The 21,629-nt window shown below is 43.1% G+C and overlaps 1 protein-coding gene across 1 annotated transcript; it reads right to left on the bottom strand.

Annotated features, from left to right (window-relative positions):
* Window positions 1-2,313: 2,313 nt before the first annotated feature.
* Window positions 2,314-5,500, bottom strand: LOC143863442 (uncharacterized). The gene is made up of 3 exons (XM_077374107.1): window positions 3,776-5,500; window positions 2,447-3,685; window positions 2,314-2,322 (listed from the first exon to the last, which is right to left on the bottom strand). The coding sequence occupies exons 1-3, from the start codon at window positions 5,498-5,500 to the stop codon at window positions 2,314-2,316; spliced, it is 2,973 nt and encodes a 990-aa protein (XP_077230222.1).
* Between the last annotated feature and the right edge of the window lie 16,129 nt (window positions 5,501-21,629).

Here is a 21,629-nt window from a genome sequence, read left to right on the forward strand (position 1 = left end):
AGGCTAAAGTAGCCAAGGCGTCTGCAAAATGATTCTTGGTTCTCGACAGATGGGTAAATGTGATACTCTTGAATTTCTTGGCCAGAGATTCGAGATAGAAATTATACGGGATCAATTTCGATTCTCTTGTCTTCCAATTACCATTGGTTTGACAAATTATCAGAATTGAATCTCCAAATACATCAATCTCTTGGACTTTCAAAATTAAAGCTGCCTCAAGTCCTGCGATACAAGCTTCGTACTCTGCCATGTTATTTGTACATTCGAATTGTAACTTGATGGATATTGGGATGTATTCTTTCTTGGGAGATACAAGCACTGCTCCTATTCCTTGTCCTCGATTGTTAACGGCTCCATCAAAGTACATTGTCCATCTAGTACTTGGAATTTCTTCTTCAAGTTCCATGATCTCTTCATCAGGAAATTCAGCCTTCAGAAAAGCATTCTCCTCAACAGGAGCATCAGCTAGCTGCTCAGCAATAACCCGTCCTTTGACAGATTTCTGAGTGACGTATGTGATGTCAAACTCAGATAACAATAGTAACCACCTTGCAGTTCTTCCTGTAAGAGCGGGCTTCTCGAATAAGTACTTCAACGGATCCATCCGTGAAAGCAAAAATACCTTATTTGACAAGAGATAATGTCTTAGTCTTTGAGTCGCCCAGACTAATGCTAGACAAGTCTTTTCCAAGATAGTGTACTTTATCTCGTACTCTAGCATTTTCTTGCTGATGTAGTAGATAGGCTTCTCCTTCTTAGATCCTACATCTTGCTGAGCAAGCATACAACCCATTGCTGTATCTGTGATGGACAAATACATCAACAATGGTTGACCAGGAATGACTGGGGATAAGACAGGAGGCAAAGACAAACACTGCTTGACCTTTTCAAATGCTTCCTGACATTCTTCATTCCATTTCTTGGAGGAATTCTTTTTCAATAATTTGAAGATGGGTTCACATGTCATAGTTAAATGAGATATGAATCTCCTCAAGTATTGCACTTTGCCAAGGAATCCACGAATTTGCTTTTCTGTCTTTGGTGGTTGCATTTCTTGGATAGCCTTGATTTTCTGAGGATCCACTTCGATTCCTCTTTCACTGACCATGAATCCCAGCAACTTCCCTGACGTGACCCCAAATACACATTTATTTGGGTTCAAGCGAAGTTGAAACTTTCGGATTCGCTCAAAGAACTTTCTCAAAGCGACTGTATGCTCTGGCCGAGTCCTGCCTTTGACGATCATGTCATCGACATAGACCTCGACCTCCTTATGAATCATGTCATGAAGAAGAGTAGTCGCAGCCCTCTGATAGGTAGCTCCAGCATTTTTGAGGCCAAACGGCATTACTCGGTAACAGTACGTCCCCCATTGAGTAATAAATGCCGTCTTCATCATATCCTCGGGCGCCATCTTGATCTGATTGTAGCCTGAAAACCCATCCATGAAGGATAACAGAGCATGTCCAGCAGTGTTGTCTACTAGGATATCGATGTTCGGAAGAGGAAAATCATCTTTTGGGCTCGCCTTATTCAGATCTCTGAAATCAACGCACATCCTGACTTTTCCATCTTTCTTGGGCACAGGAACTATATTTGCAAGCCATTCGGGATATTCCACTACTTCAATGAATTTTACTTCAAGTAGCTTCTTAACCTCATCATGAACTTTCAACTCCCATTCTGTTTTAAGTTTTCGGAGTTTTTGCTTCTTCGGCTTGATGCCCGGAATTAGAGGTAATTTGTGTTGCACAATGTCCTCACTCAATCCCGGCATGTCATCGTAAGACCAAGCAAAAACCTCCTTAAACTCTTTTAGCAAGGTGATTAATTCTTCGCGCTCTTCAGGAGATAAAGTTTTGCCAATCCGAATCTCCCGAATTAAAGTTTCATCACCTATATTTACGGTTTCAATTTCTTCTTCGAGTGGTTTTGCTCGGCGAATCTCCTCTTGTTGAATCATGTATTTGATTTCAAAAGGAGTTTCGTCGGCTTCCTCGTTTGAGGGGGAGTCTTGATTATTATTATTATTAGTTATTTGATCAGGCTTTGAAGCAGAATCAGAAACAGAATTAGAAATAAAGACAGGATCGTACACAAATGAGTCTTTTATTTCTTTTGCAGAATTGATGATTACATCGAATGATTCACCCACATCGGGCGTTACAGACTCTGAATTCAAATGAAATGACATGTTGACATCAGTATCAACATAGACAGGACTATGTACAAATGAAGAATCAGTGAAAACATCTTCTGACCGAGACTCGACAGGAACCGACTCTTCACCACCTCCGAGAACTACTCCGACCTCTATGGTACCTGCATCAAAAGAAAAGTTAGAAATGACAGACTCTGGGTTGAACTCAGAAACTGACACATTTTTTGAAATGACTGACTCTTTTGAAAGGACTGGACTATACTGGAGGACTACTTGGGGTATAACCTGTGCGGTCCAATTGTCTAAGGGTCCAGTGGCTGGAGTAATGCAATCCCTTGGGCTCATGAAGGGCACATCTCCTCCAATCATAGCGACGATTGGGGCCTCAACCTGATATAGGGAGTCTAGGAGATGTGGCTCAATATTTTCCGCCCAATCTGCAGCTGGTTTTTCTGCTATCGAAGCCAAGGCAAACTGCTCACTGTAGAAATCTTCTGACAACTCATCTGTGAAGAAGATCTCTAACCCTGGAAGCCTCTTCCCAGTCTTATCGCACCAGGTCTCAGGAAAACCATAGAACGGACAGTCTGCCCCTTCTTTTCTGAATCGGCCGTTCATAATCATGCTGTACGGTCCTGTCGGAAATTCTGTACCCCGACGACGACATTCAGCCCACTTCATCATATAACGCTTCATTTCTTGAACCTCTTTCGGAGTTGGCTCGTACCCTAACCCGAATAATCCGCCGACTGCTTTCAATTCCGGCCACTCAGTTGGGCCCTGCAGATTTCTTCCCAGACCAGTTCCCGGGACATAACCATACTTTCGCATTATCTTCACCACTTGAGTGTTCGTGCTTGATAAAAACATTATCTCTTCATTCATTGCTTCCCCAAAGGAAATTGTAGAGATTTCTAAAGAAAAACCGGTTAAACTAACATCTCTTGATTTTTCAGGGTTCAGTTCAGATGTTATTTGTCCAACTTCCGGCTCAGGGTCTCCTCGGACTGTTATCACTTTGTTATTCCTAACAAATTTCAACTTCTGATGCAAAGTTGAAGGAATAACTCCGACCTTGTGCAGCCAAGGTCGGCCCAGAAGAAGGAAGAAAGAAGTCTTTATATCGAGTACTTGGAATTCAACCTCAAAGGTTTCTCCCCCTATTTCGATATCGGTGGCCAGTATCCCGATCACGTCTCTTCTCGTACCATCGTATGCTAATATGCCTTGCTCAGATGGTATGAAGTTGTTGGGCCCAAATCCCAAAGTAACAGCGGTGCTCAAAGGACATACGTTTAGAGCAGATCCGTTGTCTACTAGCACTTCAGGTACCCTTTTCTTGTTGCAGATTATGGTAATCCTGAGAGGTCGAGTGTGATCTCTACCCTCCGGAGGCAAATCCTCATCAGTGAAAGATAAAGTCTTTGAGGCCCTTGCCATGGCAACTAGACTGACTAGTTCGTCAGGAGTAATCTCGACTGACACTTGGGATGCGTTAAGCTCTCGAAGTACAACTTGTCGGTGCTTTGGGGATGCCATCAACAAACCCCAAATTGAAACATTAGCTTGTGTTTTCTTCAATTGTTTCAACAAGTTGTCTTCTTCTTCTTCTACAGTCTGTCTTTGCCTCTGATTTTCTGATGCTCGGGCTATTTCGGCAGGATTCTCAGCTCTGAGTTCAACTGGCTTAAAGACCCGACCACCACGTGTGACATGACGAAGCTCGTCACACTGATCCTCTAGAAGCAACAAGTCTTCTTCCTCTAGTCTCAAAACATAGGGGACTTTTTCTTTCATCTCTTCTTCCTCCTCACTCTTGAGGACATAAGAACAAGAACACTCAGAGGATCCTGTTAATCCTTCATCTGGAATGGACAGTATGTAAGGTTTCTTGTTTTCAATCGCTTCGTCTTCATCATCCCATCTCAGAACATACGGTCTATCAGAAATAACCGCACAAATACGGGAGTGATCTAAGAGGATTTCTTCAGTGAAAATGGCATACACGTTCGGGGGAGGCATTGCATGTGTAGGCAATGGGTTTCGAGTGACATTCGGTGCTTCAACGGCAAGATCCTTTGCTTCTATCATGTCTTGGATCTTGTGTCTTAAAGCCATGCATTTGTCAGTCAAATGCCCTGAATTCTGATGATAATCGCAGTACTGGTCCTTCCTCCAATACTTGGGCAAAGGGTTAGGAAGCTCTCTAGGTTCCAACAAAGTAATCTTTTTATCTCTCAGCAACTTCTTCAAAGCCACTGATAAGGAGTAAGGGAGGGGGTCAAACTGACGAAAAACCTTCTTTTCAATAGGCCTCCTGACTTCAGTCACCGTTCTGGATGGTGGTTGATCATAACCCGGTGGTCTGGCATAACTGGAAGGCCTGGTATAGTTAAGATTGTGCACCTCCTTCGGTGCCACAATAGGTCTTTTTCCCTCTCTCACATCAGACGAAGATCTTGATCTTAGTCCCTTGGACAAAGCATCTTCGATTTGAGTCCCTGTTTTTATCAGATGATTGAAGTCCAGAAAATACTGAATAGCCATGTGATGATAGTATTGCGGGGATAGGTTCTTGACAACAATCTTAATTTGATCGGCATCTGATAATCGATGTGTCATCTGCGCCGCTTTACGCCTCCATCGGCGAATGAAAGAAGTGAAGGTTTCATTGTGCCCTTGTTTCAGCGCCTTCAGATCTCTTTTTGTCACATCTATTCCCTCCTCCATGGAGAATTGCTCAACAAATCTATTGGCAATATCCTCCAGAGTTCTGATCTCTTCGGTTTTCAAGCTTAAAAACCATTTCTTTGCTGTTCCAGTAAGAGATCTAGGGAAAAGAAGAGCAATCTGCTCTGGAGTAAGCCCATGCTGCTGTAAGAGAGGAATAAGGGCTTTCAGATGACTCTTGGGACATCCTGTCCCATCATACTTATCATGATCCGGCATCTTGAAATTAGGAGGTAGCACAACTCCCGGTATTATCATATACTCGGCCATGTTTAATTTTTTCGGACCCTGCATTTTCATGCTCTCCATCTCCTGGGCCATCTTATCCAACCTATCGACTATCCCCTTGCCTTTATCCAGATGGGGGAGACAGTTCTCTTCTTCATACTGCTCGTCATCAGAATGGTCAAAGACTGGCAACACAGGAGGCTGAGCCATCATAGGAGGTGGGCGAGGCATGATTGGGGTTTGCTGAGGTGCAGGATTTTTGGTAGTAGATTCTCTGTCATTTTTTAATCGGGCTATTTCTTCATTAATAGTACTCAATTGTAACATTATAGCTTTCATCATCTCATTGGTGTCCATACTATTTTGCCCATTCTCTGCCATCATTTCAGGGGTTGGTTGGACTGGTGAAAGTATTTCTTGAAAATTCAAGGAACGCGATAAAGGAGAAGTAAAAGAAAAAGGTGACAAGGATTGCCGGCTCAGCCTGGAATCAGATGTCTGACGGGACCATGTTGGTTTTGAAACGAGGATTTTCTTAGGAGCAATGGCTGCTCAATCAAGAATCCTGAAATGGAAGTATAATCACTAGATTAAAATTTTGATAATCGAGATAAACTATCTTGATCAAACAATGACAAAAGAAACAAAAACACACTTTCATTAATAAAATCCAAATTGTGATTACAACGGATGAAAAAATTAATCTCTGATCACAGCTGGATAAACAGACTGACAAGAATGGGAAATGCAGAAATCGGAATAACAAAACATGATATGGATCTTCAAAGTTCTTCAATCCGAGCTCGCCGGCTTGCGGGCTCTTCCGATATTTCTCCACGTCGGAATTTGCGAGATAGACCTAACCTCCTTTCTATATTTTTGTTTCCCCAAGCAGCCACAATGGATCGGACGAGATCCGGAGTAAGATCTTCACAAAGAGGAGGGATTATGATTCCGGGAGGACATGGAATTCCCGTAATCTGATGGAGAATTCGAATGGGTGCATAAAAGGAAGACTTCTCGGTACCCATGAGGTAAACAAATGAATGTGGGTAAGTGCTAGTAAAAACATGGAAACATGAATGACTTACCCAGCGAAATTGGCTCTCCTCTACATGTTGTAACCAATTGTGCCATTCATCAACGGACTGAGGTTGGTTGGCTATTAGTTTCCATGTATGGAAATTCTTCAGGGTATACGGATTTTGTTTTTGTCGCTGAAGAATTTGAAATTTTTCACCAAGCCAGACATACAACAACTTCACACACCCACAGAAATTGTCTTTGATATTTTGGGAAGCAATAAGATCTAGTCCCAAAAAGGTCTCTGCTAACATGGTAGGAATGGGATTCCTCCCTTTGTTAATTTGGTCTACCACAGTTAACAAGGTTAACGAAGCAACACGAGGGTTTTTCCGAATGACATATCGCGCAAAGACACTAAAAATCAAAGCATTGCGTCGACAACTCTGAAAACGAGAGTTAGTAGGATCGACGTTTTCAGAAAAAAGGGTGATGAGGTTTTGAACTTGCACACACGTATCCGTTAAGCATGAAAGTGCATCAACGGTTTGATTTTTGAATAGCTTGCAAAAAATGGAATGAGAGGAATCTATGTTCGAAGATTGTATCCAAAGTCCATCTGTTGGGAGCTCTAATAAAGCACACCAATCTTCGAATATAGGACAAAGCTCGAATGATCCAAATCGAAAAACATGAAGATTAGGATCCCAGGATCTAACGGCTGCTTGGAGAAACTTCCAATTTATATCGGAAACACTCAAATGACTGAAGGCACAGATGAACCGATCAGCCATACTCCTATCCGAGGATTCTAGCGGAAGAGCCCCAATAGTCTCGCTTATCCAGCCTTTCAACAAATTATTCGCCATGATTTAACCTAAACACAAAGAATAGGATGGGATAATTAGGGAATGGAGAAAAACTTGGAATAAACAAAGAATAAAGATGGACTTAACCAATAATCACAAGAAGGATATAATTGGCGACATCAAATGTTCCATTGATGATCAAAGATGATCAGAAACTCAGGGAAGAGACCACGGTCATAAAATGACAAAAGTAGATCATAGACCGGATCTAAAACTGAAAGGTGGACGACAAAAATGTACGATCAAGAAGATCAATAATGATAGACTATGGTCATAGAGACAGCAGACAGGCTATCGACCATATCTAAGACAGGACGAACAATAATCTGAGTAATACAACAAAAGAATGGATAAATGAGGTTTGCATTTGAAGGATGAAAACAGGTAATATTTATCATCACTGGGTCGAGGAATAAACCATAGCTATGAGTGTGACAGGTAGAAGCCACTAGCTAGGTTTAGATCTGAAAAATGAATATACACGATTGATTGATTCAAGCCCAGGAATCTCTACTAGAAAGTAGGTCCTAAACTTATAATCAAAAGATATATGGACAAAATCTCCATGACTAGAGCAAAAGATAGGCCACGACCATGAGAGGGCAAGTAAAAGCCACTGGTCGGGTCTAGATCCGAAGAACGGACTGATATGCCTAATTTGATTAAAAAAAGGAAGCCTCACTAATGAGTAGGCTCTAATCTGATAATCAAAATATAGATATATACATATATATCCTAACCAGGGGCACCAGCCCTAAAAGATTCCATAGAGTCAAGAAGCTTGACTCAAGACAGACATGTGAGTGTATTAGGACTGCGATGTAGTCACATAAGGTGAGCTACAATAATCTAAGAAATAGGACATGGCTCCTAAATCTAAGCTCCAACATGTGTGAGCAACACATGTTCGTCCTTATATGAATGCAATATATATATAAGCACATGCAGATCCTAATTGGGTTTTACTAAATCAACATATATATCCATGTACATAATATATGTAAAATGAAAGTAGAGCTCCGGACTCAATCAGGTACTATGCATATGATCCATACTTTAAGTATATAACACAAGTACACCGAGTGTTATATACAGTATGCTTCATTGCTCACCGGCTGCTGTAAACACAAGTACACCGAGTGTTTACGACTGCAGCACTGGCGCATAGCTTGGTAATAGATACAACAGCACCATCTGGATAGTGATATCCCATGAGGCACGCATTATATCTATCCCGTGGAGCCAATAATAAGAAAATCAATAAAAGAAAATAAAGAACAAAATGATGTATGCTGTGCAATGTGTGAATCCCTTGTTTTAAACACCTATCTGGTGCCCCTGGATTCTAAGCGATTAAATTCCCATTTATAATGATTTCAGCTCAAAATTCTTCAAAATTAATAACAAATGGCATTTTAACAGAGTTAGGCAATGTTCCAAGAACTCCCCAGCAGAGTCGCCAGCCTGTGGACCCCGATCCGAGAGAGGCGGCGGTGGAGGACGTGTGCCCCCACGCGAGTCAGTCTCAGGATCATCCACGTGAATGGAGAGCTCTACCAAGGAACTCTCGAAAGAAGTGCCCCTCACAGCATGAGTGGCGATACAAAGGTGAGATACCTCTCGATTCGGGGACTAGCCCAGATTCGAGGCGTACCTTAAACAAAGAAGAGTCGCCATCCAAGGAAAAAGGCAAATGGGCCCTGGATCCCATACTATGCTCTGTTGCAACGGATAACCAGAGATATAAAATAAGGTTCGTGCCTGGTTACGAATTCGGAAGGTCTAAAGAGCACCTCATCCGCCCAAGTGCAAACACCTGGTCTCTTATGCCATTTACTTAATAATTTTGAAGAGCTTTGGGCGAAAATCATATGGAATGGGAATGAATATCTCCGAGAAGACGTCTATCTAATCATGCATGTCTCGGAGATGAAATCAAAGGCACACAAGATAAAATAAAAGAAACATGTGTCACCTAAGCATAGCTAGGTTATAAGTGACATGCCTAATGGGTGTCTAAGTTCTGATGAACAAACACATGCACGACATACCAAAAAAGTATAAGGTCTGCGCAATAAAGTAAGAAAACACTGCAAGACATAGAAAAATGACTCGATACTATACAACCCTAAGACTCTAATCTATACCTAGGCCCGAGTCTTTAGATGATCTGATGTTCATCCAAAGAAGCCTACGTATCCCCGCCTCCACGAGAATCAAGGCAACGTAGTTCTTCGCACCTATTCTAAGCTATGATGCCTAAGACATCTAGACCTCTATCCTAGACTCGATCTAAAAGACCGGACTAGTTCTTTAAAGCTTCTTGTGTGATTATTTAAATTCCAATGGATTGTAGATTTTAGGACACCCTATATGCCTTAACTAAATGCAGGTTAGCCCTAAGCTAATGCAGGTGGTTCCTATAATCTATGTGTAGCTAGGCTGTACGCCCTAAGGGAAACAATGGGATCACTAGCGTATCCAAGACTTAATCATCATTCGGCGATATGAATCGCCAACTGACTGGACGGAGGCGCTCCTATAACTCTAGGACAAACTCCTAACTCTAACACAAACACAAACAAACCACACAACACATCAAAGACAAACTCAAAACTCTAAAACTCTTTAACTAGGACAAACTCCTAACTCTAGAGGAAGATCTTGTTGAAAACAAGGTTTTGAAGATTTTTGGTATTTTTTCTTAAAATGGGTAAATGATTTATTTACAAAGGTTTGGCTGGACCTGAGATAAGAATCTCAAGCTGCACTACGTACCTCGTGGAAGAGGATCAAGCCAACGTAGTTCGAAACAGATTTCCTAACTACTCCTAATGACTCAAGATTTTTGAGATTTTTGGTTTTTCAGATGTTTTTGTTGTTTTTAAATGTTTTTAACTCAAGGGGGTATAATCCTATCATCATAAGGGGAGGACAGACTCCTGATACCCCGCAAAGGTTGGACAGCATCCTATGCTTTGTGGGGGGAATGAACAGAATAACAACTCTGCAAGGGTTGGACAGCATCCTATACCTTACAAGAGCGGATAGAAAAACACAAGATTTGATGAAAGGTTGTATAAAATCCTAACCCCTATGATGATAGGACTGACTCCTGAAAGAAAAACAGACTCTCTAGCTAAGGACAGATTCCTAGGCTAAGGACTGACTCTGAAAATAGGATTCTAAGAAGGAGGTGCTAATGAGACAAAGCCTGTCTCCTAAAAGAAAAAGAGATAAAGAAGAGTGCTAGTGAGACTATCAAGTTAAGATAAAACTCACAAGTAATAAGGGAAGACCTTGCGCATATTTAGCAAAGGTAAAACATCCAGCCAGGCCGAACAGCTACCTAGCCCTAGGGTGCAACAAATGTGCAACCCAATACCCATAAGGGTAAGGGGTATGATGCCAAGCCGAGTAGGATGTTCTCCCAAAACCAAATGATGCACAAAGATGAGGATGCTAATAGAATGAGACTGTGCAAGTCTCTTAGACATATAGGTAGGATAGAGGAAAAAAAGCGAACAAGGAAAAAGAGACCTTGTGCATATTTGGTTTAAGTAAAACACCCAGCCGGGCCGGACAGCTACCTAGCCCTAGGGTGCAACAAATGTGCAACCCAATACCCATAAGGTAAGGGGTATGATGCCAAGCCGAGCAAGGTGTTCTCCCAAAACCAAACAACGCACAAAAAGGAGGGTTTAAGACCTATGAGACTAGAGGTAGTCTTCTAGAAGTTAACTCAGGTTGATTCATTAATGAGACAATGCCTGTCTCCAAAGATTTGGATCTAAAAGACTAGGCAAGTCTTTTGAGAAAATAGAATGCTATTTGGACTGTACAAGTCCCCTAGAGATGGGCTTGGGCTAGCGCCTTCATTGCCCTACAAGAAAAGGGGATTCTAATATCTAAAGAAAATTAACAGCAATCTATAAGACTGTGTTAGTCTATCAAAGAGAGAAGAAAAAGCTGCCAGATAATTGCAAATTTCACTCTATTTTTATAAAAATAAATCAAGTGCTAAGCAAAGAAGAATTTTCAATAAGAAAACAATACACAATCTAAAGCAATCATAAAATGATAAACATCATTAATTAGTCCAGACCAGCCGCTGGATAGCCTAATAAAGTAAAATAAAACAATATCAAACACTTCTAAACCAACCACAAACCCCAATACGGGGACTCCAATGAAATCAGATGATGCCAAAGTAATCATCTGATATCATATACACATGATAATATTTCTAATCCCGCCTTGAGATCAGACAGTACTCATGTCGATAATATCGAATAGAGTAGTCATCTGATCTCCTTCTTTCCTAAAACAGTTTATTTAAATAAATAAACAAGTATTATAAGCCTCAAGATATTCTCACCTGAGCATTCCATTTATCACCACCTTCAAAATCTAACTTAAAGATTAGTATAAAAGACAAGTATTAAATATTCAGCATGTTAAATATATTAAATGATATTTCTAATTTGTACAAATTTTAATTTGAAGGAGGCATTTACTTGTGCAGATTCAAGTGCAAAAACAGTGAATGAAATGTGGACAGATTCGTGTTGAATAGCGGGTTGATTCAGTGTACAGATTTATGTTAAACAGTGAGGGTGAAAATGTGGACAAATTTTGGTGCATTCTTTTCTTGTTTTATTTTCAATAGTAAACCAAATACGAAGTCGTATTTATAGCATTATAATAAATACCACATTTTTAATCAACACTATCTCAAACTATCTCCGATTATGAAAGATATGACCATCACCAATTTTTGTAATTTTCTAATGAATGCTGTCATTTTCAGACCAAAGTGAAAGGAAATGAATCAAGTCATTGAGCATTTATGATTTGCGATAAATCAATGACTCAAAAGAGCGTATTAAACCAATGTAATATATGTGTGCCGATTCATCGGTTGAAACTATGTAAACTAGGGGTTGATTTTATGCAAAACAGGGCGGAATCGGGGAGTCAAAACATGCATATAACAAGGCTTAATTATGAAAGACCAAATTCAATTATAATCATCAAAAGACCTAACCAGTTGAAAGTTGAACCAGCATATAATCCACATAAATCAGTGAGAAGTTGCATCCTTGGAAGACCAAGCCAAAGTGCAAATCATATAGTTACATACACATTCTCATATATTCATCACATATATTTTCACCTTCACAGCCACACTCATTCTCTCACATTCATGCACATATATCAATCTATATATCTCCCTTATCATTGCTTTGTTTAAAAAAAATTTAATTGTCGCCTTATATATGGAATGACCCCAAAAATCAATCATTGAAAGATATACTAGAGGGGAATGCTATCCTCCATAACTAAAATCGTAAAGCACACAAATTTCAAACAAGAAGTATCAGAGATATCTCAGATTTCAAAAAAAAAAAAAATCTAGAACATCAATCAACAAAATTAACTGTACAGCTAAATTCAAAAATCATGCCTCAATAATAATCTTAGATTAGTAAATCGATAGTGAAATAACTTCAGATTTACTAAATTACAGGTTTAAAAAAAAAAACAACTAATTCAATCACAACTCTATACAATTCTAGCATCAATAAGCAGAATAAGCATTGAATAGTAACAGTAATTGAAAAAATTAAAGAAATTAAACTAAAAAAATAAATACCTATTTTCCTCAGCTAAGAATGAATATTGATGAGATAATACTCCAAAAGATGTATGGATGCCTCGATCTCCCTCTCTTTGAACCGCTTCAAGGTGCAGATGATGATCGGAGGTGAAATTCCGGGCCGGAATGGACAGATCTGGCCGGAAATGATATGGATCGGTAAGATCTGCAGGTTAGGGTTTCAATGGCGGAAACTAAGGGTTTTGTCTTGAAAAATCAAATGAAAAAATGAACTAAGAAGAGAAAGAAATAATTTTAGGGATGCGGCTACCGGCGGAAAATGATCTGGACTCCGGTGGATCGGCGGGAAATAATCTGGAAAAGATGATCGGAGAAAAAGAAAATTGATCGGAAAATCAAACGGAAAATGAACAGAGAAAAAGAAAGAAACAGATTTAGGGATTCGAGATTTTTCTCTTATTCTCTTTCTCTGTAAATTTTCTCTATTTCTCAATCTTCTTCTCTCTCGGCAATATGCTTGTTGTAGAAAGTGAATCGGCTAGGGGAAATGACCGGAATTTGATTGGATCAAATCGGAAATAAAGAAACTGCCGGAGAAGATGACCGGCGAAGAAAAAGGAGGATCGGCTGAAGAAGATGCCGGAGAAGGATCGAAGCTGACGGGTCGTAGATGTAGAGGAATTCTGGTGATCGAACAAGTGACGAGCATCGGCCGGAGCTCCGTCAAGGACAATGACACGATTGATCGGAGAAGAAGTTTCTGGATCTCTCTTTGTAACTATGCAGATCGGAGATGAATCGAGTTGCCGATCCCGGATCTGCAGAGGTAGCCGGAAGGAATTGATTGGAGAAGATGATGATGAACGGAGTCGGAGAACGATCGGAACAGAAGAATAAGAAAGTTAAGGTTAGGGTTAGTGAATTTGGGTTTTTCTCTCCTCTCTCTCTCTCTCCAAAGTTTTCAGAAAAAAAAACCTAGATCCCGAAAACGAGAGCTTAAGCTCTTATTTAAAGAAAAAAAATGGGATCTGTTATTGGCACTACAATTGATAAGCGCACACATGCGCGATCCTAATAGGATAATGCACCCCCCCGCTTCCTGATAACCGCACTAACTCCACTTGTCTTTTTCGAAATTTTTTGTCGAATTTTTCTGGGATTTTGCAAGGGTTTTTCTGAGGTCTCAAGGCTTCCAAATATGTATACATGGGTATTTGAGGTCTTGATTTGACTTGGATTTTCCTTGAAATACATGGATTTTGGGGAAATCAAAGAAACAGTGTGGGCCACCCTCTCTTTGCACTGTACACACCATTTCAGCCCGTTTGCCAAGCAAACGAACTCCGATCTCGACGAAATTTTGCAGAGATTAAAATAAAGCCTTAATCAAGCTTAGAGTGAAGTTTAGAACCCTAATGCTGAGATTCGGATGGATTTGGCACGAGCCGGGAAGGTTTAGGGCTTAGTCAAAATGGGGTGTCTACACACTCCTGGTCAGGAACGAGCCCAGACAGGAAAAACCAAACCAACTTGGAAACCCAGTTCGCTAAAACTAGGGTACTCGCTGCTTGGTTCGCCTCGGCTCGTCCTTACAAAGACCGGGAGCGTACTCCTGGTCAGGACGAGCCCAGACAGGAAGAACCAAACTAACTTGGAAACCCAGTTAGCTAAAACTAGAGTACTCGCTGCTTGGTTCACCTCGGCTCGTCCTTACAAAGACTGGGAGCGCACTCCTGGTCAGGAACGAGCCCAGACAGGAAAAACCAAACCAACTTGGAAACCAGTTCGCTAAAACTAGGGTACTCGCTGCTTGGTTCGCCTCGGCTCGTCCTTACAAAGACCGGGAGTGCACTCCTGGTCAGGAGGAGCCCTGACAGGAAGAACCAAACCAACTTGGAAACCCAGTTCGCTAAAACTAGGGTACTCGCTGCTTGGTTCGCCTTGGCTCGTCCTTACAAAGACCGGGAGCGCACTCCTGGTTAGGAACGAGCACAGACAGGAAAAACCAAACCAACTTGAAAACCCAGTTCGCTAAAACTAGGATACTCGCTGCTTGGTTCGCCTCGGCTCGTCCTTACAAAGACCGGGAGCGCACTCCTGGTCTGGAACGAGCCCAGACAGGAAAAACCAAACCAACTTGGAAACCCATTTCGCTAAAACTAGGGTACTCGCTGTTTGGTTCGCCTCGGCTCGTCTCCACAAAGACCGGGAGCGCACTCCTGGTCAGGAACGAGCCCAAACAGAAAAAATCAAACCAACTTGGAAACCCAGTTCACTAAAACTAGGGTACTCGCTGCTTGGTTCGCCTTGGCTCGTCCTTACAAAGACCGGGAGCGCACTCCTGGTCAGGACGAGCCCAGACAGGAAGAACCAAACCAACTTGGAAACCCAGTTCGCTAAAACTAGGGTACTCGCTGCTTGGTTGGCCTCGGCTCGTCCTTACAAAGACCGGGAGCGCACTCCTGGTCAGGACGAGCCCAGACAGGAAGAACCAAACCAACTTGGAAACCCAGTTCGCTAAAATTTGGATACTCGCTGGTTAGTTCACGTTGGTTCGCCTCTGCAAAGGCCGGGGTCAACTGAAGCTTGAATGTCTGCCCGGAGTATTTTTGGCCCACGGTATTAGAATCAAGAAGTATTAACCAGAAGCAGACATAAGTGGACAGTGGACGACAAAATGTAATTTCTATTCGTGAAAAAGTAGGGCCTCGAAGGGCCATTACAAAAAATAGGGCCTCCAAGGGCCGTTACAAAAAGCAGGACCTCCAAGGGCCATTACAAAAAGAGTCAGGAAGCCGTGCCCAAGGGGGAAAAGAAAGGGAGCTCAAACCACCCCGTGAGTGCCACCCCGTGATGGATGTGCCTCAGGGACCTCTGCGGCAGCGGTAGTGCCCGGCTCGTCGTCGCCAGCCACTAGCGGATCGGGGAGGACAAGGCCCGTCAAAACCACAGCCGGGTTGGATTCCTTGACCTGCTCAAGACAATCAAGAATCCCAACTTGTAGGATTCACTGGACAAACTAATAAGTTCGTCCTCTTTCCTCCGCACGGCCTCCTCGACGGCCGCTATCTGCCTCTTCCGGGCTCTTTCCCTCTGTGCGTTAAGGGCTTCGGCACCCTTCTGTTTCTGGGCGGCCATATCATCTTTGAGCCGCTGTACTTCCGCGTGCCTCTCTCCGATGGACCTTTGGAGCTCGGCTGCCTCCTGCATCAGTTGGCCGCTCTCCTCCTCGGACTTAGTGATTGCCTCAGAAAACTTCTGGCTCTTCTCCCGTAAGTCATTATAATATAGTCCGATCTGCAGGCAAGTGTTAAAAACAAAAATACCTGATAGAGTGAAGAGAAGATGGCCTCGTCGGCCACAGTTGGGGGTTCGTTTAGAACCCGGAGCTTGTCTCTATTCAGGAGACCCTTGGTGATGATCATCGCGGCTACCCGGCTCTCACCCAGGCAGGTGTCGCTCTTCTGAACGGCCCAGTTAGGCCTAAAAACATTATCCCCAGACTTCACCGAGGGAGGGGGGCGGACTCCGGTGGATGCTCCCCCCGACTTAGAAGACCCTGCTCCTCAGCCGTAAGCGCCGACCAGCTTCACCGAAGGCTTGCCCTTGGAGGGCAGCGTGTCCTGGGTCAGAGCAGGACTTGAGATCTCTGCTGTTTTCCTTTTCTGGCCCTGCTGGGCCCTTCCAAAGGCTCCTTGCCTCACCTTCTCCAACTTAGACTGCGTCTGCATCTCTGCAACTTAACATGGACGAACAAAAACCGGTCAGGAGCGAAAAGAAGAAAAAAAGAGAGTTTAAAGCAAAACTAGCCACATACGTGCCGGGGTCGCAGTACTAATGCCAAGCCCGACCTGAACCTCTTCCCCAGAGAATTCCGCACAATGAACGAGGCCCTTCCGGTGCAACTCCTCATAAACTAAAGCGAACGTCCCCATATCCTCGCCCTCAAGGAGCAGCTTGCGGCTCAACGCCTGTGTGTCTGGGGTGTCCCATTTTAGAGGAACCGGCCAGGGCTCAGTAGACTCCCTGTCCTCGACATAGAAGAAGCTGTTCTTCCATAAGTGTATGGAAGTTGGAATGCCAGTGATCATTTTCACCTCAGGGCGCTGGCTAATGTAAATCCAACCCCCGTCCTTATGCCTCTTCAGGTGCGCACACATGCGAAACAACGGCACAGACAAACATTTTTGAAGCCGGCCCTGGACAAGGTATATAAACCCGATTAGCATCCTCCACGAGTTCAGCGCGACCTGAGCCGAAGCCAGCCCGTAATATTGAAGGCCGCGACGATGAATGGGTGCAGAGGGAACTTGAGCCCAGCCCTCAACGACTCGTCATATATACAGACGTCGGAGCTGACGTTGCAAGCCCTATCTCCCTCTATCGCGACCCTCAGCCCAAACCTTTGGGGAATACAGTACCTATCCCTAATGTCCCCCAGCCTGGACTCATCAAGGATGTTCTCCTCGTAAAGAGCTTGGATGTTGTACTGGGGATTGGCGTCCATCCGGGCCCTAGCTACGACCTTGACGGCCCGGCCCGGGAGGAATGTTGTGGACGCCTCAGCGGCGTCGCTACCAACGCTCGCCTCTGCTAGAAAGTAACTATCCGTTGGGAGCGGAGTGTTATTCAGATCCAAAATCACCTCGTCCCCACTATCTATGACCTCTACGCTAACGTCAGGACTCGCCATATAGGGGCCGGGAACCCTTGTCGAAACAGTTCGAGTCCTCGCCGAAGAGCTAGATGCCGAACTACTAGAGGACCCGGACTCCCCCGAATCAGACTTAGAATTGGACTCGGAACTTCAGGCACTACCGGACATAAAGAACGTGGAAAGAAACGAATAAAAGACGCGCTCAAGAAGATTACCGGTCCGAACAAAGAGAGCTCCTAAATCCGTGGACGGTCACAACCACGAGCTACCCGAGCCGAATAGGCAGAGCAAAAAAGCAGAAAGGCGAAAGTAAAAAGTTAAAAGGGGAAAATGAAGGGTGAAAACCTCTTCTTACAGCCTCTGGGCTTGGGGCAGTTCGCATTCGCTAACTAGATAATGCCACGTGTCTTTCATTAATAACGGACACACACTTCGAGGCGAAGGCGTGAGAAAATATGCGCGTATCTCCAAGGGGCCAAGGAACGTCCATAAGCTGCTTGTGTACAGGATTAGATGCTCGTGTACGCGATAACTTTAAAAACGATTGTGCCCGGCCCAAGAAAATCTGCCCGGCCCAAGCCGGACAGAATATGGCGCATTCACTAGACGACAAAAATCTGCCCGGCCCAAGCCGGACAGCATGCGTTCGCTAAATCTGCCTAGCCCAAGCCGGACAGAATATGACACATCTGCTAAACGACAAAAGTCAGCCCGGGCCGGATAGAAGGCTTAGCCGGACAAATTTTCCTGACAGACTCCCCAGGCTGAACAAACGGCTTGGCCGGACAGATTTTTCCGCACAGGACAGACGGCTTAGCCGGACTGATTTTTCGGACAGACTCCTCCGGGCCGGATAGACGGCTCAGCCGGACAGATTTTCAGGACAAACGGCTTCGCCGGATAGAGTTTTCCGGACAGACTCTCCCGGGCCGGACAGACGGCTTCGGTGGACTAATTTTCCGGACATTCCTCCGGGCTGGACAGACGGCTCAGCCGGACAGATTTTTCGGACACACGGCTTTGCCGGAGAGAGTTTTCCGGATAGATTCCGCGAGCCGGACAAACGGCTTCGCCAGACAGATTTTCCGGACAGATTCCCTAGGCCGGACAAACGGCTTCGCCGGATAGATTTTCCGGACAGACTCCCCCCGTTCAGGAATATAACTCACACTTCCTCAAATCACTACAATGACTTGGAGAACTGGGGAGCAACTGATGGGGTATGAAAAACAGCAGCTAATTAGCTGTCGACACGTGGCCCCAGGATGGCCCACCACAAATCCAGCGTTGGCCCAGGGGTAGTCTGGTAATTACCTAAGAGTAGGTAAACTTAAACCCGTAAAAGGTTGACACCTGTCCTGGGGTAGGTAATCCAACCACCCCAGGTTTTCCTCTATAAAAGGCCTTTCAGGGCTTAGATCGAAGGGTAATAACTTCTCAACCACCACTCTTAAAAACTTGCTCTGCACTCCTGCTCATACTGACTTGAGTGTCGAAGGGCCTGTCCGGCGTAACGACTCCTGGTTGATCTTCTGACCTCGTTTGCTCTTGTGCAGGACTCAGCTCCTTCACTTTGGCTCCTCGGGTCCTCCAGCTCAGCTCTGACGTCACTGCCGTATCTGTTTCCGATTTTAGGCCTAACGAAATGCACTTTCACAACTTCCAACCAATGGGCGGGTCCTTTCATCCGATTTCTGCAAGGGCACCATTGTGTTTAGAATTCCTCAAAAGAAAAACAAAGAAAGTTGCTCTCAAGCCACAATTAAACTAGGTAATGATGTATTCTCCCCCATTTTCTTCCTTGGGCCACCTGTTTGTAGTTTAAAATGGTAGTCATACACATGGTTTAAAATTTCGACCGAAATCCGAAATTTCGGTTTTCGGTGGGGACTGAAACCGGTATTTGGCGAAATTAGAAATTTTGAGAAAATGACTTTTTTATTTTAAAAAAAAAAGCGTTACAAAATTTCTGTCCGAAATTCCAAAATTTGTCTCCAGAATTTCGAATGAGAGTACCAAATTTCTACCGAAATTTTGGTTTAAGGGAAGACCGAAACCAGTACCGAAATAGAAATTTTAAACCTTGACCGAAATTTTGGTTTAAGAGAAGACCGAAACCGGTACCAAAATCGAAATTTTAAACCTTGACTCATACTCATCCATACACTAGAGGGGTCTGGCCTAGGAAAAAAAAGGGGCGAATATATCACTCCCCTTAAACTAATGGGTAACCACAAGTCAGCCTATTGCAATTGGTCCCACTATAATTAGATTCGTAAAACTTTGACCTTTGAAAGGGAACAACATCATGAATTATTTATTGAACACTGGGACTAATGTGAGTCACATGCATGGCTGTGTGTTCATAAAACTGGTTTGATCGGCCTCATAGAGATTGTCTGAACGGGTGTGAACTCCACTGGTTTGATCGGCCTCATAGACACCTACAAACAAAGGATTCCCTTTTTCTATCCTAAGGCCTTGTTTGTTTGATTTTGGGCCAATAATCGGTTGTCACAATCTGAAACGAAAAAGGCCTAAGGATGCGATTGGATTCCCAGAATTGAATTTTGACTACCTTGAAAACGGCATGGAAAAATAAAAATAAAAGATTTAATTCAAAAAGATTGAATAGGAAATTCATTTCGACTGGGGTGGAACCAGAATACCATCTCTTTGGGTGGGAAAATGATTCTAACAATTTCCTCAATTAATTCTGCATAGGTGTCATTCCCTCTCCTTGATTCCATTCATGTTTTTAATTAAACACTGGAATCAGAATAGGATTCCCATTCCAACACCTGATTCCAGCAATCCAAATGCACTTGGATGGCAAGAATTTTTTAGAAAAGTTTGGAAAGGAAAATTATTTCTAAAATTTTCTACTTGTCTTTTACACACAAATAAGATAATAGGAACCAACCCTATTCAAATTTTATTTAGAGGGACTCATAAGTTATTATAATGTCGGTCCAAATTAACCAAATCATATCATTCCCTTCTAAATCGAAAGAAAAAAAACTTTTTTTTCCATCAGAAATGTTTTTCTTGCCATCCAAACATGAAAAGCACGCGCGTGTGTGCGTAAGGGGGACACGCCAGATCAGCTCTTACGTCCTGTTACCAATTTTAGGCCCAACACTGCACACAATAGAAAAGGTTAATAATTCATGAAGGCTTCCTTTTACGTGGATGATTTATATCCTGTGAAACCTTATCTCTCACACAGTCTGAAAATAAAATGACTTTGCTTTCTCACACACGAAGAACAGAAAAAGTAAAGAGTGTGCCCCGTTGGTTGGAAGTTACGGAAATGCAATTAATGTCTGTTGACCTTTACATATTATAAGAAAGCACTTTCGCAACTACCAACCAATTAAACTAGGGTAATGATGTATTCACCCCCATTTTCTTCCTTGGGCCGGGCCACCTGTTTGAGGTTAAAATGGTAGTCATACGACTCATACATACACTAGAGGGGTCTGGCCTAGGAAAAAAAAGGGGCGAATATATCACTCCCCTTAAACTAACGGGTAACCACAAGTCTAGCCTATTGCAATTCGTCCCCCTATAATTAGATGATGACCGCCGTAAAACTTTGACCAGAAGTAGGGCTGCAACTCGGGTCGGGCGGGTCGGGTTCTACCTGAGAAATATCTCTGGTTGGGTCGGGTCGGGTCGGGTTTTTCACGTTGACGCAATTTTTTAAGGAAAATTCTTGTTTGGCAAGGCAACTCAACTCATAGAAGCAGAAATTACACTCACATTACACTTGAATCGAACAATGATGTAATTACACTCACATTACACTTGAATCAAACAATGTTGTAATTACAATCAAACACTTGAATCAACTCAACTCATAGAAGCCGAAATTACACTCACGTACAATAACAGTGGGTGCGTGAGTTTTCACTTTTAACTTTTAACTAACAATAAAAAAAATGTATATACTATAACTTATCTAACTCGGGTCGGGTCGGGTCGGGTCGATGCGGGTCGGGTAAAACCCGGCTCGAGTTGCAGCCCTAACCAGAAGTACTAAAAAGGGGTGAATATATCACCTTTGAAAGGGAACAACATCATGAATTATTTATTGAACACTAGGACTAATGTGAGTGTGTTCATAAAAAATATACCTACTCGTGTACCGGACTTGATAGAAAGGAAAATGAAGAGAGAGAGAGAGAGAGAGAGAGAGAGAGAGAGAGAGATATTGTCGGAACGGGTTTGAGCTCCACTGGTTTGTCTGAACGGGTGTGAACTGTGAACTCCACTGGTTTGATCGGCCTCATAGACACCTACAAACAAAGGATTCCCTTTTTCTATCCTAAGGCCTTG

The sequence above is a fragment of the Tasmannia lanceolata genome, unplaced genomic scaffold (assembly GCF_043159265.1).
Source record: "Tasmannia lanceolata isolate RefF3 unplaced genomic scaffold, GAP_Taslan_0.1 ptg000044l, whole genome shotgun sequence".
NCBI classification, from domain to species: domain Eukaryota; kingdom Viridiplantae; phylum Streptophyta; class Magnoliopsida; order Canellales; family Winteraceae; genus Tasmannia; species Tasmannia lanceolata.

Excerpts from the sequence above, each read along its gene's own strand:
- LOC143863442 (XM_077374107.1), bottom strand. The coding sequence starts at position 5,500 with ATGGCAGAGAATGGGCAAAATAGTATGGACACCAATGAGATGATGAAA. Across the intron at positions 3,686-3,775 it reads ATCAGAGGCAAAGACAGACT|CACCGACAAGTTGTACTTCG; the intron begins GTAGAAGAAGAA and ends GCATCCCCAAAG.